Here is a 13,120-nt window from a genome sequence, read left to right on the forward strand (position 1 = left end):
GTTATTGGTGCTATTTTTATCAAATCAATGACACTGACATTGCAAATATGCAAATAAGAACATTATTTTAGGATTAAGGAATATGCGGGTTGAAACAGCATATGAATACCCAGGATTAATGGTTAACCCTAGGTAATTATAAGCAATATGAAATATGAAATGAAGCAAAATAATGCAGGATTTAATTTAACCGGGTTTTATAATGATCCAGGGCTAACTATTCCATTTGTAAAAAGTGATTTGAAAGGAGGTTTCAGTTGCACACGTTGTAGAAAGTACTGTTCATGTTAACCAAAGTGACTTCAAGAATGCATATGTGTTCAGCCCCGCAGCAGGTAGCCAAGACGTGTGTACACTTCATAAAAAAAAAAATCATTGAGTTAAAAAAACACTAATATTTTGTCAGTTGTTCATAATAAACCATTTTTTCCTTTAAAAAACAATCATTGTCATTACTGACAAATCAACACAATAATCAAATCAATAATACTTCAGAAAGTCATTTGTTGTCAGGGTCTTAATTGAGGCATATGTGAAAGTCTGCTCCACTCCAAGACAAGTGAATACACACACGCACTGCATGCGTTTAACCAGACACCCATGCATAGGCTCAGGTGTTATGGTTTGGCATTTTTGGCAGCTTTGCTGTGTACAGGCAACGTTTCCAAAGTGATCTCCAGACTGTCAATCTCGGAACATTTCCGCCCCCTCACAATCACCCTTACAGATTTCTTACACTCCATTGTCTGGCTCTTTGGTTTACGTTCTTTTATCTCTGTGGGTTTTTGTTCCAGTTCCAGCTCCAATTCGGGTTCGGTGCTGTCCTGCAGAGACAACTGCACAGTGTTCACGTTGACGGGACAGTGGCGTGGGTAGTGCCTAAACTGCTCAAATGGGTCGTTGCACCTCTCGCAAGGGCAATGAAACAGACCTACAGGCCTCCCCCTCGATTCTGAGATGGATTTGCCTCGTCGCCGTAGGGGCCGCAGATTGAGGGCTAGCGATGGGCGGTAGCTCCAGAGGTGAAAACACTGGCACAGGCAGTAGTGCATGCAAACCCCTTGCAGGGAGCGCATGTCCTTGCAGAGGAGGTGGCGGAAGTTGGGTTTGAGCAAGAGGTAGATGAGAGGGTTATAAAGGGTGGAGGATTTGGCAAAAACTGCAGGGATGGCGAAAGCAAGGGGCGGAATGTCCTCCAAATGGCCAAATGCTGCCCACATAGACACTAGTGCATATGGACTCCATGCAGTGAAGAATCCTATACACACCGCCACACTCATCTGGACAAAGATAGAGAAAGACCAGGATAGAGGCTTCATGCAATACTTTGTGAGGGCCATCATGGTATATCACCTTTAACATTATGGAAGGAGTTAGGAGTGCACGTTGGGCTCATGTTGGCAGCTTTTCCAACACAATCAAAAACTCTAACTCATTAATATTTTGGAAATATATATGTTAATGTTCAAAAGATAGGGTTAGTAAGACATTTATTGCAAGAAATTCATACTTTTTATTCAGCAAGAACACACTGAATTGATCATAAGGAAAGCACAGACTTTTACCTTTGGCATAACTTTTATACAACATTGTGTTACAATAGTGTACTCAGTATAGTTGTATTGAAAAAAAAAAGAATGAACACCACACCTTCACAATGATGGCCTGGATACTGCCCATGCGTGTCTGCGCTGAGATGTGCTGCTCCACTGCTCTGTGGGACTCACGGACCGTGAGCAGTATGCGTGTATAGGAGAATATGATGATACCACATGGCAGCAGGTAGCAGGCAATGAAGAGCACCGAGGTGTAGGAGCGGGCAACTGAGTCGTGATTGGACCAGGCCCAGTCAATACAGCAGGCTGTGCCATAGGGTTCAGGACCATACTGACCCCAGTTGGCGAGGGGGGAGCATGCGAACATGAGTGCATAGGCCCATGCGCATGCTATTAGCACACGACCGTGCTCATAGGTGAATCTATTACCTACAGATAAACACATATGATGTAATATTATTTTAAAGGCAAGTTACTTTTATAAGTGAGTCATTGAATCATTCAGTCTATGAATTCATCAAAGCACCCATTCATGCAGCAACAAAACAAGTGACCATCTGAGTAAGTCATTTAATTATTCTGTAAACCCAACCAATCATCATATTAGTGCAAAACAATAAAGTATAAAATAAATAAAACTATAAATTTATTTAAGGACAAGTGACTTTCATAAGTGATTGAATTGTTAATTTTATTTAAGCACTAATTCATAAAGGAACAAAACAAGTGAATGTTTATATGAGTGAGTCATTGAATTATTCTCTCAACCAAACCAATAGTGATTCAGTTGTTACTTGAGGACTTTTGCACTGTATTTAACATAATAAAAAATATAATGTAGGTTACCGTGAAGTGGATAGCAGACTTTGAGGCAGCAAACAGTGCTGAGTATAGTGAGAGTGGTCAGAGAGCAGATTCCGAACAAAACACCACAGAAGGCATAGATCACACACACTGTCCTTCCATAAAGCCATCTGCAAAGAGAAACGGCACTCAGTAAGAAAAAGCTAAATCAAAGGATCTTCAGTGGTTGTTTGCAAAGTAGTCCTCCTTAAAATGCATTCTTGTCAGTCAAATCACCACTTTTGCCTTGCAAATAGATTTAATAACAGCCTTCTTCATTATACTTGTATACTATGTCAATATGCTATATTAAGAAAAAGCAAAGCAAGATTAAGTATATAGCACATTTGATCATTCAAATTGCTTTAAATAACTATGACAAGGTGAAAGAAAAATAAAAAAGAATTAATACTTCAGAATAATAAAAAAGATATAAAAAGTGTATAAATAAAATAAAAAGTCAATACAGAATAAAACTAAACTAAAAATAACAACATTAAAATCATAACAACTCAGCAAAAATGTTTCAAGGACTGTAATGTATTAAAAATGCATTAATGAAAATTACATATACTTAATAAGTAAACTGAATTTTGTAAATGCATAAATAACAGTAAATGGTAAATAACCAAATTGTCATCGAGTTTGACTGGATACACATCCCCTGATGTCAACAACAAAAGACAAGGGTAGCAAGTTTAAAAGCCTATTCATCAAGCATTTCAAGGGCCTCTATTAAAAGACATTCTCCATTAGGATTCATATGTGCTTTGGGTTAGTTTGTAGCCTGATGTACAATCCATCACTCAAAGACATAAATAAGGGACAAAGTCTTGGGCACACCTCTGACTTACAGTACATTTCAGATGCAGCATGAAGTCACATAAACTAATGACTGCAATTGTCATTCTTAACCACAGTCTGAAGTAAAGGACAGTTTAACCTTGATGGCTGTGGTCTGGATTTATGTGTGACATGTGCTCTATCTGTAAGTCGCTCAAAAGGAGCCCTTGGATTTAGTCTGTCTCCTACATTCTTTCCATGTCTTCAAAAATCATTATTATCTTTGCGTTTACTGGCCAGTTTCGTCTTGATGGCGCATTGAACTGAATGTGTGTGTGCCTTTTTGGCTAGGATTAAATGAACCATTTTGCCTTGGAAACATGATAAACTGAAGTAAAGTGATAGATTATTATGTCTATACAGGATATGGAGGGATAGAAAGAGAAAGAAAGTAGGGATGCTCCGATCATACCCCCCTCGTTCAAATCGCTACCTGATTGCCTAATCCTAACCCCACCCCTAATCCTAACCCCTCTCCCAAACCTACTCCTAAACCTACCAATACTAGGGGGGTAATAATTTGGCAGGGGGTCAAAATTGGGCATAACACCGGCTTTACTGACAAGATGCGCATAACGATCGGCCGATCGTGATCGGAGCAGCCCTAAAAGAAAGGGAGAGCAAAGAAAATAAATCAACTTTTACAAACTCAAGACAAACCAATATAAAAATTGTAAGGGTCTTGAATCTCTTGGAAGCAGGGTCCTGCTGTTGTAGGTACACTGCAGGAACATCTGCATGCGGGTCCATAACTGTCATTGCTCTGTCTTTTTCCTAGTTTTTATTTCTTTGTGGTACCTGTGTGCGAGACTTGAGGTGACCGCGAGGGGGTAGAGACTGAGAGTCATGCCCAGATCACTGATGGCCAGGTTAACAATGAAGAACTCGGCTGGTTTTAAGAGGTGCTTTTTCATGAAGGACACATACAGCAGCATACTGTTTCCACAGAGCGAAAAAACACCTGCAAAACCAAAAATGTAAGATGAATTTGTGGTATGGTGAAGTGAAAAATTTCACAAGATCATTTCTGAAGCTTCATTTTTCACCCACCAACATATTGAAATTGACCCATGCTCTCATTTGTAAATTCTTGATAAAAGTAGAAGTGTTGCAGAAAAGATATTTGGCACTGCAGTCTGTAGTCCCAAAAGACAGCAGAGAATTCGCATTTTGTAGTGATGGGTTCCCTCAGGAGTTTTTAGAAAAGCAGTTTTTGACTTATTAGTAAAATAACATTAGACTTTCAAGGTTGTTCTGCTACATAAAGTTACACATACTTTAAAGATGAGTTTTGAAACAGCTGAAACTTTACTTTGACTGTATGCTGGTCATGTCTCTTGGACTTAAGCTAATGACTTGAAACAAGTTATTTTTTGACAGAACTGACTTTAGAACCAGAAGTTCATTTTGCACACAACACAAGTCAGTTTGTGGAGAATCAAAGACATGAAGTGTATGTCGAGCATCATCTGGTCATCGGCTTGTTGGAGAAAGTGTTGACTGCAGTATGAACTGATGCCTATATCTATGGACTTTTAAGACAATCAGCTAACATAGCTAGTTGTGTTTGTTCTTGGAATTCAGTTTTAATAGAGTGTTAGTAAAAAACAAATGCAGGCTTTTATATATCAGCCTGCATGGACATCGCTTATCATTATCTTTGATATCTCCTTTGAAGATCTCTTGAAAACGGCTTTATATTTAACAAAGCACATACAGAAGACCTGTACCGAAAGGAACACAACCTGTTGTCTACTAAATTTAAACAACGCTGATGACATTCAACAAAATGTTGACAACAAACAACAAATATAAACATCAGCTGATGTCTGTATTAGACATAACATTAACATTGACATTACACGTTGAACTGACATTGAATTTTGGTCAACCAATTTAACTAAATATCAACTGTAATTTAACTAAATATCATCATCTTATGATGCTTTTGTGCCTGTTGGGCTAGTTACTTTGAAGTCCAACAATCCAATAATTCCTAGATTTATTCATGACTTGTGAACACATGAAGTCTGATTTTATGAGAAGAAAGGATGATCTGAACACCAATGTGTAAATTGTGGCATTATAGAATTTGTGGCATTACTTTATTCTGGCATTACATGGCTTACCCATCCACATCCCTTTGATCCTGATATAAAAAGTAAAGTAAAAATCATTTTAGAAAACAAAAAAAAGTTTTGTTTGATAAAATACATAATGAAATTTTATAATCGTATATATAGGTAGCAAATAAATTATAGTAACACTATTCTTATTTCTGATTTTATTTGATTTTATTGGTTAAACTGTAATTTTTTTTAAGTTGTAACTAGTAATGAGTAATAAATTACATTTTTTTGAGTAACGAGCCCAACACTGGCTGTAGATCACTAAACCATTATGCTGCCTCAGAAGTGTGTCTGAAATCAGTTTTGTGAGGCAAATGCTAGCTGCAAATTTGGGTGGGGAGTTTGTCTCATTGTCTGATAGATAGGACAGTAGAGCAATAAGTCAAAAGCTTTTCAAAAGCAGACAGTAACGATAATTGAACTTCATACAGTCAAAAAAGAGTCAGTATGGCAAAATAGTCATTATGGCATAAAAAAAGAGTCATTATGGCATAAAATTGTTTATTTAAAGGAAATGGCAAATTAAAATAATAAGTATTAATTTAGTCTTTTTTTATAATTTGATAAACATTTTGTTTTATTGAAAATCTCTCATTCATTCTGTTTTGTAAAAATGAGCAAGCTACAGTAAACAAGAGGACAGTGCTTGATGAAATGCCAATTATGAAATTCTTGGAAATGCTGTTTGTATGCTGTATGACAACTTTGTGACCAGAAACAGGCCATTAAATAGCTTAAATGTTGGTTAATGTAAGATTAGACTGTTATGTTTTATTTTTTTTTTAGATTTAACAATATTTGGATTGATTTTATATTGCTAAGCTTTGTATTAGCGGTTCAGCCTTTTCTATAGACTCTCCTATATCATATAGATTTAAAGTTCTCAGGCTTAAAACCTGACTTTTCCTCGCATAACAACAATTTAAAGGAATATTCCAGTAAGATTACATTATTATTAAGTCAGCCTCAGAATGGATAACATCACATTTATGATTTATGAAAATATGATAGAAATTATATCATAAATGTATATTTATTCTATTAAGCCAACTGTGAAATACATTTTCACAACAATCTCCCTTAGGATCACAAACCTTATATACAGTACTGTCAGGAAATCTCATCAAATTTACATCTATAGTGCCTAAGCTTCAGATGTGCTGTGAGACCTTCTGTAAAGGAACAGCACACACAAATGAAGGCTCAGACCTTGCTTTAATACCTTGAAATAATAAGCTTAAGTTGTAAAGCATGCAATACTGAGTTCTGTAATCAATGAAATATACAATGTACACAAACCTGACAGAGTGATGCTGTCAAAAAACTCTGAGATGTATTTTAAAGATTCTATGCTGCAAACTTTAAGTATTTCATATACTTTTGAGAATCCAGCACTTAGTTGATCCTGATAAGTGCTCATCGTCACAGTTGTAAACACTACGGCTTTCTTCTTTCATGAGGGGCTTGGCATCACGGTAACTTTGTTTCCAGGTGGAACGTTAAAGAACGAGTCACGTCTCCCGGAAATCCTGTATAATTCAAACAATACAATGACGATTTCGACACTCCTGAAGAGTCTCCACTTTTGTGTGCCATATGCATCAGACGTTAAGCACCAGACGGTCCGTGGGCATAACATCTGAGGCTGAAACTACTATATCGCTAAAAAACTAAAACAAAAAGCAAAGCAAAAAAAAAATGTTGGTTTCAATTCCTGAATTTATTATTCCTGAAATCTTCGCAGTTCATCGCAGTTTGAAAAAATTAAATAATAATAATAAAAAATGGTTCATACTCCATTAAACATAGAAAACACTATATGGTCAGTAATGCAAGACACACTGAAGTAGCAATGTTGTAATAGAAAACAGTAAAATATACAGTTCAGCAGCCACTGTACACAAATATTTGATGGTTCAATGGTTTGATTGCAAATCAAATCAAGTATTCCACCGAGGTGCTAATCTACCAGCCTGATATAAACAACAGTCTTATCCTTATTTCGCTGAAAGGAAGAGGAAGCTGACAAGAGGAAGGGTACGGAGGCAAGGAGAGTGAATGAAAGAGAGCGAAACAGAAGAGAGACAGAATAAAGGAGAAGGTCAGTGCTCTGTATGTCGAATTGAAAAAGCCAATTAGCATTTGGCAGACAAGTGTTCTGGCACTCAATTCTCCATTGTTTCGGCACCTAAAGCATCAGTAATTATGATGCTGAAAGTGAACGCTCATCAACCACGTATCTAATTAAAAAAAAAAAATAAATAAGACCAAGGAGGATTGTAAGATGTTTTGTAGTGCTCCACAGACAGTATGTTTCACATAAATAATTACTAAACACTGCAGAGATCCACAGTGCATTTCAAATGAAACATTATGGCACTACAGCGTTTTCTATCAAAGCAAACTGAGGACAGCACAAAAAAAAACAACATGAACATGAAAATGCTTATTTGAGTTCAAGCTTTGTGTACAGATCAAGGCTTAACCTTCAGTTCAAGCATTCATCAAAGAGAGTTTAAAGGGGTCATATGATGTTGCTAAAAAGAAAATTATTTTGTATATTTGGTGTAATGAAATGTGTTTATGTGGTTTAAGATTAAAAAAAACACATTATTTTCCACATACTGTACATTATGGGACAGCTGTGGCCTAATGGTTAAAGAGTTGGACATGTACAGTAACCCGCAGGTTCGAGTCTCAGTGCTGGCAGGAGTTGTACAGTAGGAAGAAAGGAGTGAATAAACAGGGCTCTCTTCCCAGGCACTAGATATACAGCTGCCCACTGCCCCAGGTGTGTGTTCACTTCTCACTGCTGTGTGTGTGCACTTTAATGGGTTAAATGCACAGCACCAATTCTGTGTATGGGTTACCAAACTTGGCAAATGTTACGACTATAACTTCACTTTCACTTTAACTTCACTTTCTGAAATGCATCGTTTTTTAAAAAGCTCATCTGTCTGGAAAGCGAGGTGTTCTCTGATTTGCCAACTATCCAGTGCATTCTGATTGGATGAATGCCTCAAGCTTGTGATGGAAATGTTATGCCCCTCACCATATAGTGATGATCCAGCATGACAAGACAAAAACAATAAAACCCATTCCAAACGAGGCATTTGTTGCATCCACTGGTGACATAAATACTGATTATAATCACGTACACTGTCTTATTACACGTTGCTTTGCGAATCGTGCTATGTAAACATAAAACCATGTCTGCATTAGTGATCGGGGAAACAACAAATAACAAGCTATACTCTACACTGCTCAAAACTTGCGTTTGAATCATCAGTGGCAAATCCTTAACATATTTAAACTACTTGCAGACTGAGAGTCAGACGTACCAGACTGTCCTTGCAAATATGGAACTGGCCCAGTTTAAAGAAACAGACACCGGTTATACGAGTTTGCCTTGCAGATAATAAAGTGAGAGGAATAGTATGCATATTTGACATGCTGCCCAGGGAGAGGGCTCCGAGCTCAGCATCGGCCTGAATGCTGAGTGCTCCCCACCCAGAATAGGTCGACGGTTAGAAGTTGGGATGGTGAAGGGATGCTGAAAGACTAGAGAGAATGAAGGTAAGGCTACTTTGATTATTTATAGTGGTTCTCTCTCATGGTGGTTGGATAGATGATGGTGAATTGGCTGCATTGATTATCTGCGAGTGCTCCTCCTGAAATTTGTTAATAAAACATCAAGTTGAAGGCTACTCTCACAGGAAACAGTCCTCATCCTCCGGAAAATGCATTGCCCAAATATTTGGGTAGAACTGTTCTGGAACAGTGTTGTAAATACAAGTTATCCACTGATTTCTAGTCGTGTCCTCTTTTGGAAGGCCAAACTAAGTAGTTTCGCTTTCACAACGAAAAAAAACACAGCTTCTCCACAACATGGTGCCAGCGACAACAATGAGAATAAAAGTTATGTTTTTCATTGCGTGAACTTTTGAACGGTGTTATGCAAATCTTTCCGCATCGTGATGCAGACATGTGTGTGTGTGGGGGGGGGGGGTTAGAATGACCCGTAGGAGTGGCTGACTCTTTACTTTCATAAAGAATATCTCTTTGGATTTGAGATTTTAGTCTTGACAGATCTTCTTTATGCACCAAGAGCTTGTAACACTCCACAGAGAAAGGAAAACTTGAAATCGCATCATATGACCTCTTTAAATCATATATGATACACTCACATACAGACAACACAAAGTATGTAGCACATTTGCAAACACAAGGCCAAAAATTCCATATGTTAGAGCTTTACAGTTAGTTCAGCATCTATTTATCAAAAAGGCTATTTACTGTAGAAGGGCCTTTGTGTGCATGTCTTAGTGAGCGTGGTAGCAGAAATTGATCTTTTGTTTGTTTGAGTGTGTGTAGTTTGTGTGTGATGCGGTAAAGTGCAAAGTACTTTATTGTGGATTACTAAAAGACACTAAAATAATCGTATTAACTTATATTGAGGGTATTAAAGGGATAGTTCACCTTAAGATTAAAATTTGATGTTTATCTGCTTACCCCCAGGGCATCCAAGATGTAGGTGACTTTGTTTCTTCAGTAGAACACAAACTGAGATTTTTAACTGAAAAAGTTGCAGTCTGTCAGTCTTAAAATGTAAGTAAATGGGAATCACGGCTAAAACATAGAATAAAACAAACAAAACCAGATTAATCCCTGTGGCTTGTGACGATACACTGATATGTAAAGACACAAAACGATTGGTCTGTACAAGGAACCTCTTACCTCCGATTCTTGCAGTGCAAACTGTTCGAATTCTCCTGTGTGCGTTCTTAGCAGCAGGCACGTTAAGAGGCTTCTTCTTCTTGCTTTATGGCAGATTGCACACTTATAAGAAATATACTCCTAATTGAGATTGTAGATAGAATGTCAATTTTCCACTAGAGAACACACTCTGGAGAGTTCTAACAGTTTGCACATTGCGTGAATCAGATGTAGAAAAGCAATATAAATACTGTTCAGTTTCTTGCACAGACCGAATGTTCTGTGACTTTACACATCAATGTAACGTCATGAGCCGCAGGGTTTAATTTGGTTTTGTTTGTGTATATTTTTCGTTTATTTTTGCCGTGTTTCCCCTCCACTTACATTATAAGAGTGATAGACTGCATGGTTTGAGCTAAAAATCTCAGTTTGTGTTCTACTGAAGAAAAAAAGTCACCTACATCTTGGATGCCCTGTGTGGAAAGCAGATAAACATCTAATTTTCAAACTTTAAAGATGCACATTTTGAGATAAAAAAAAGAAAATATATTTAAAAGAGATAATATACATTACGGATTTGTCAACTGGCAAAGCTACATTTTCAGAAGCCATTTTTCCAGTCTTTAAAAATAATTCTAATATGTTGATTATTTAATTGTTTTTGGTGCAAAATTTTTAATGATGGTTTTTATTATTGTTCCTCAAAAATTAATTCATGATATTAATATTTTTTCAGGATTCTTTGATGAACAGAACGTTTATTTGAAATATAAATCTTTTGTAAGATTCTAAATGTCTTTACTGTATTTTTTTTTACCAATTTTATTGTGTCCGTGCTAATAAAAAGTATAAATCTTATTTTATTTTATTTTTTTATTTTTTTATCTTTCTTACCCCAATTTTATATTACCCTAATAAAAATATTAAGCATCACAACTGTTTTAGCAGCAAAATCTCTGAATGATCATGTGACAAGACTAGAGTAATGATGCTAAAAATCATCACAGGAATACATTTTGGCTGGTGTAAATATTATAAGTAAAACACATTTTTAATTATGTACATATTTTCTGATCAGATCATTATCTCATAATATCCGCTGGAGTTATTTATTATTGTTATTTTTTTTTAAACATTTGAATTTTTTGATTTCTCTACATATAAACATCTATGCAGATGCATCATGGCAGTAACATCAGTAATTTTTTATATTTAAGAATACAGAAAAAGAAAAATCAGGAGTAGAAACTTCTGCTTGAGTGACTTATTGTGTAATTCGGTTTAGAGAGTTGGCTAGATCAATAAATGTGCTCTGTGCGTGAGAGTTTTTATTGTGGGTCATGGATGCAGCCCCTCACAACTGCATCGTCGGCACTTAAACTAATCAGAAAGATGCATGTAAACAGCAAATGAAATATTGCTGGCAGCATACTGCATTTGGCAAGACAAAAGCAATGATCATAACAGTATCTGTAACATTCAGTGTTACAGATATCAGACATTCAGTTTCTACAAACAGTATGGTTGATGGAGGCTATGCTATCTAATATATTTTATGAGTGACTTAATTAAGAATGCAATTGCTAAATTAATTGCTATTTTAATCTATCAATTGTAGAAAGGCAAAAAACAAAATATGTGAAAATACTGCATATTTGTGTACATGTGCCATTTATTCAGTACTATTTGAATGAAGCCTTTAAATTGCGATCAGATTGCACAAACAGCCCCAATTTCACAGGCCTGTTTGTGTCATTACCTGATTTGCAAAATTGCTTCAGTGATTCAGATATTAAAATAACACAAGCAAAAGGCCCTATCAGCCAGCACAATACCTTCTTAGTGAATTCCAACAAATTCACAATCACAAATATAAAGTAATCTGTATCACTTACTATCACCTGCATGGGTTTAACAAACATACACCATCAAAAGCATTGGAGATATAAACATTGAGAGTGCAGAACTGTTCACCTGTGCACTTATGTTAAGATCAGAGCACAGTGCAGTCAATTCTTGATGTGTACTGCATGTGGATTAAATAGAAGCAAATGAGAAACCTGTAATTCTGTTATGGTTCATAGAACAAAGTTGATGAGAATGCAGATTAAAAAAAAAATGTCTTTCTCTTACCAAAAAGGGAGTAAACTATGCCCACTGTGATGTCAGCAGCCACTGGGATGTTAGACTGGAAGGTACTGTTGTCCAGTCCTGGCATCTATTACACACACACACACAGAGAGAGAGAGAGAGAGGGGGGGAGAGAGAAAGAGAGAGAGAGAGAGAGAGATCAATAATAATAATAATAATAATAATAATAAATACTCAAGTTTTCACACATACAAAAACAAAAATGTCAGCAGCACTTAATTTTATTGTATTGTTCTTCATGTACATACAAAAATTTTATTATAATAACTACAATAACTGGGTAATAACCCTAAACCTAACCTTAACCCATGTGTTTTCCCTTATTGTCAGTAATTTATTTTATTTATTAATATATATATATATATATATATATATATATATATATATATATATACATATAAGCCCTGGTTATGCGTTCTTTACTAGACTAACTGAGACTTGTCATGGCACTTGTACTGTTGTTGTTCTCTTGTTGATCTGATTGCTTCTATTGTTCTCATTTGTAAGTCGCTTTGGATAAAAGCTTCTGCTAAATGATTAAATGTAAATGTAATGTAAATGTCAAATGAAGTGTAACCGATATGTCTGATTCAGAATACATATTATGGGTTTATAATGAATTGCCTCAATATTACTACTGATATAATTTACAGGATACTGAGTCTCATTATTTAATGGATTTGACTGGGTGCATAAAAAAAGCTAAATTAAAACATTAGATTTTTTTTTTTTACATTTCAACCAATTTGCAAATCTGTTTCCTTAATAATAGAATATAAAAAAAGAATGACAACCTTTTAAAATGTGCTTTTATTCAAATTAACATAAAAAGCTTTCAATGCTTTCTGCATTTTTAAGGTGTCTAAGGTCTTTTTTGTCTCG

General features: G+C 36.0%; 1 protein-coding gene across 1 annotated transcript; it reads right to left on the minus strand.

Annotated features, from left to right (window-relative positions):
• Positions 1–302: 302 nt before the first annotated feature.
• LOC132106954 (opsin-5-like) lies at positions 303–12,484 on the minus strand. The gene is made up of 6 exons (XM_059513074.1): positions 12,425–12,484; positions 12,221–12,275; positions 4,041–4,203; positions 2,403–2,530; positions 1,651–1,985; positions 303–1,280 (listed from the first exon to the last, which is right to left on the minus strand). The coding sequence occupies exons 1-6, from the start codon at positions 12,482–12,484 to the stop codon at positions 618–620; spliced, it is 1,404 nt and encodes a 467-aa protein (XP_059369057.1). The 3' UTR covers positions 303–617.
• Between the last annotated feature and the right edge of the window lie 636 nt (positions 12,485–13,120).

The sequence above is a fragment of the Carassius carassius genome, chromosome 27 (genome assembly GCF_963082965.1).
Source record: "Carassius carassius chromosome 27, fCarCar2.1, whole genome shotgun sequence".
NCBI lineage: Eukaryota > Metazoa > Chordata > Actinopteri > Cypriniformes > Cyprinidae > Carassius > Carassius carassius.

Coding starts and splice junctions, on each gene's coding strand:
- LOC132106954 (XM_059513074.1), bottom strand. CDS start 12,484: ATGTACATGAAGAACAATACAATAAAATTAAGTGCTGCTGACATTTTT. Junction 12,276..12,424: donor ACATTTTTGTTTTTGTATGT/GTGAAAACTTGA, acceptor AGTACCTTCCAG/TCTAACATCCCAGTGGCTGC. Junction 1,986..2,402: donor AGTCTGCTATCCACTTCACG/GTAACCTACATT, acceptor GTTTATCTGTAG/GTAATAGATTCACCTATGAG.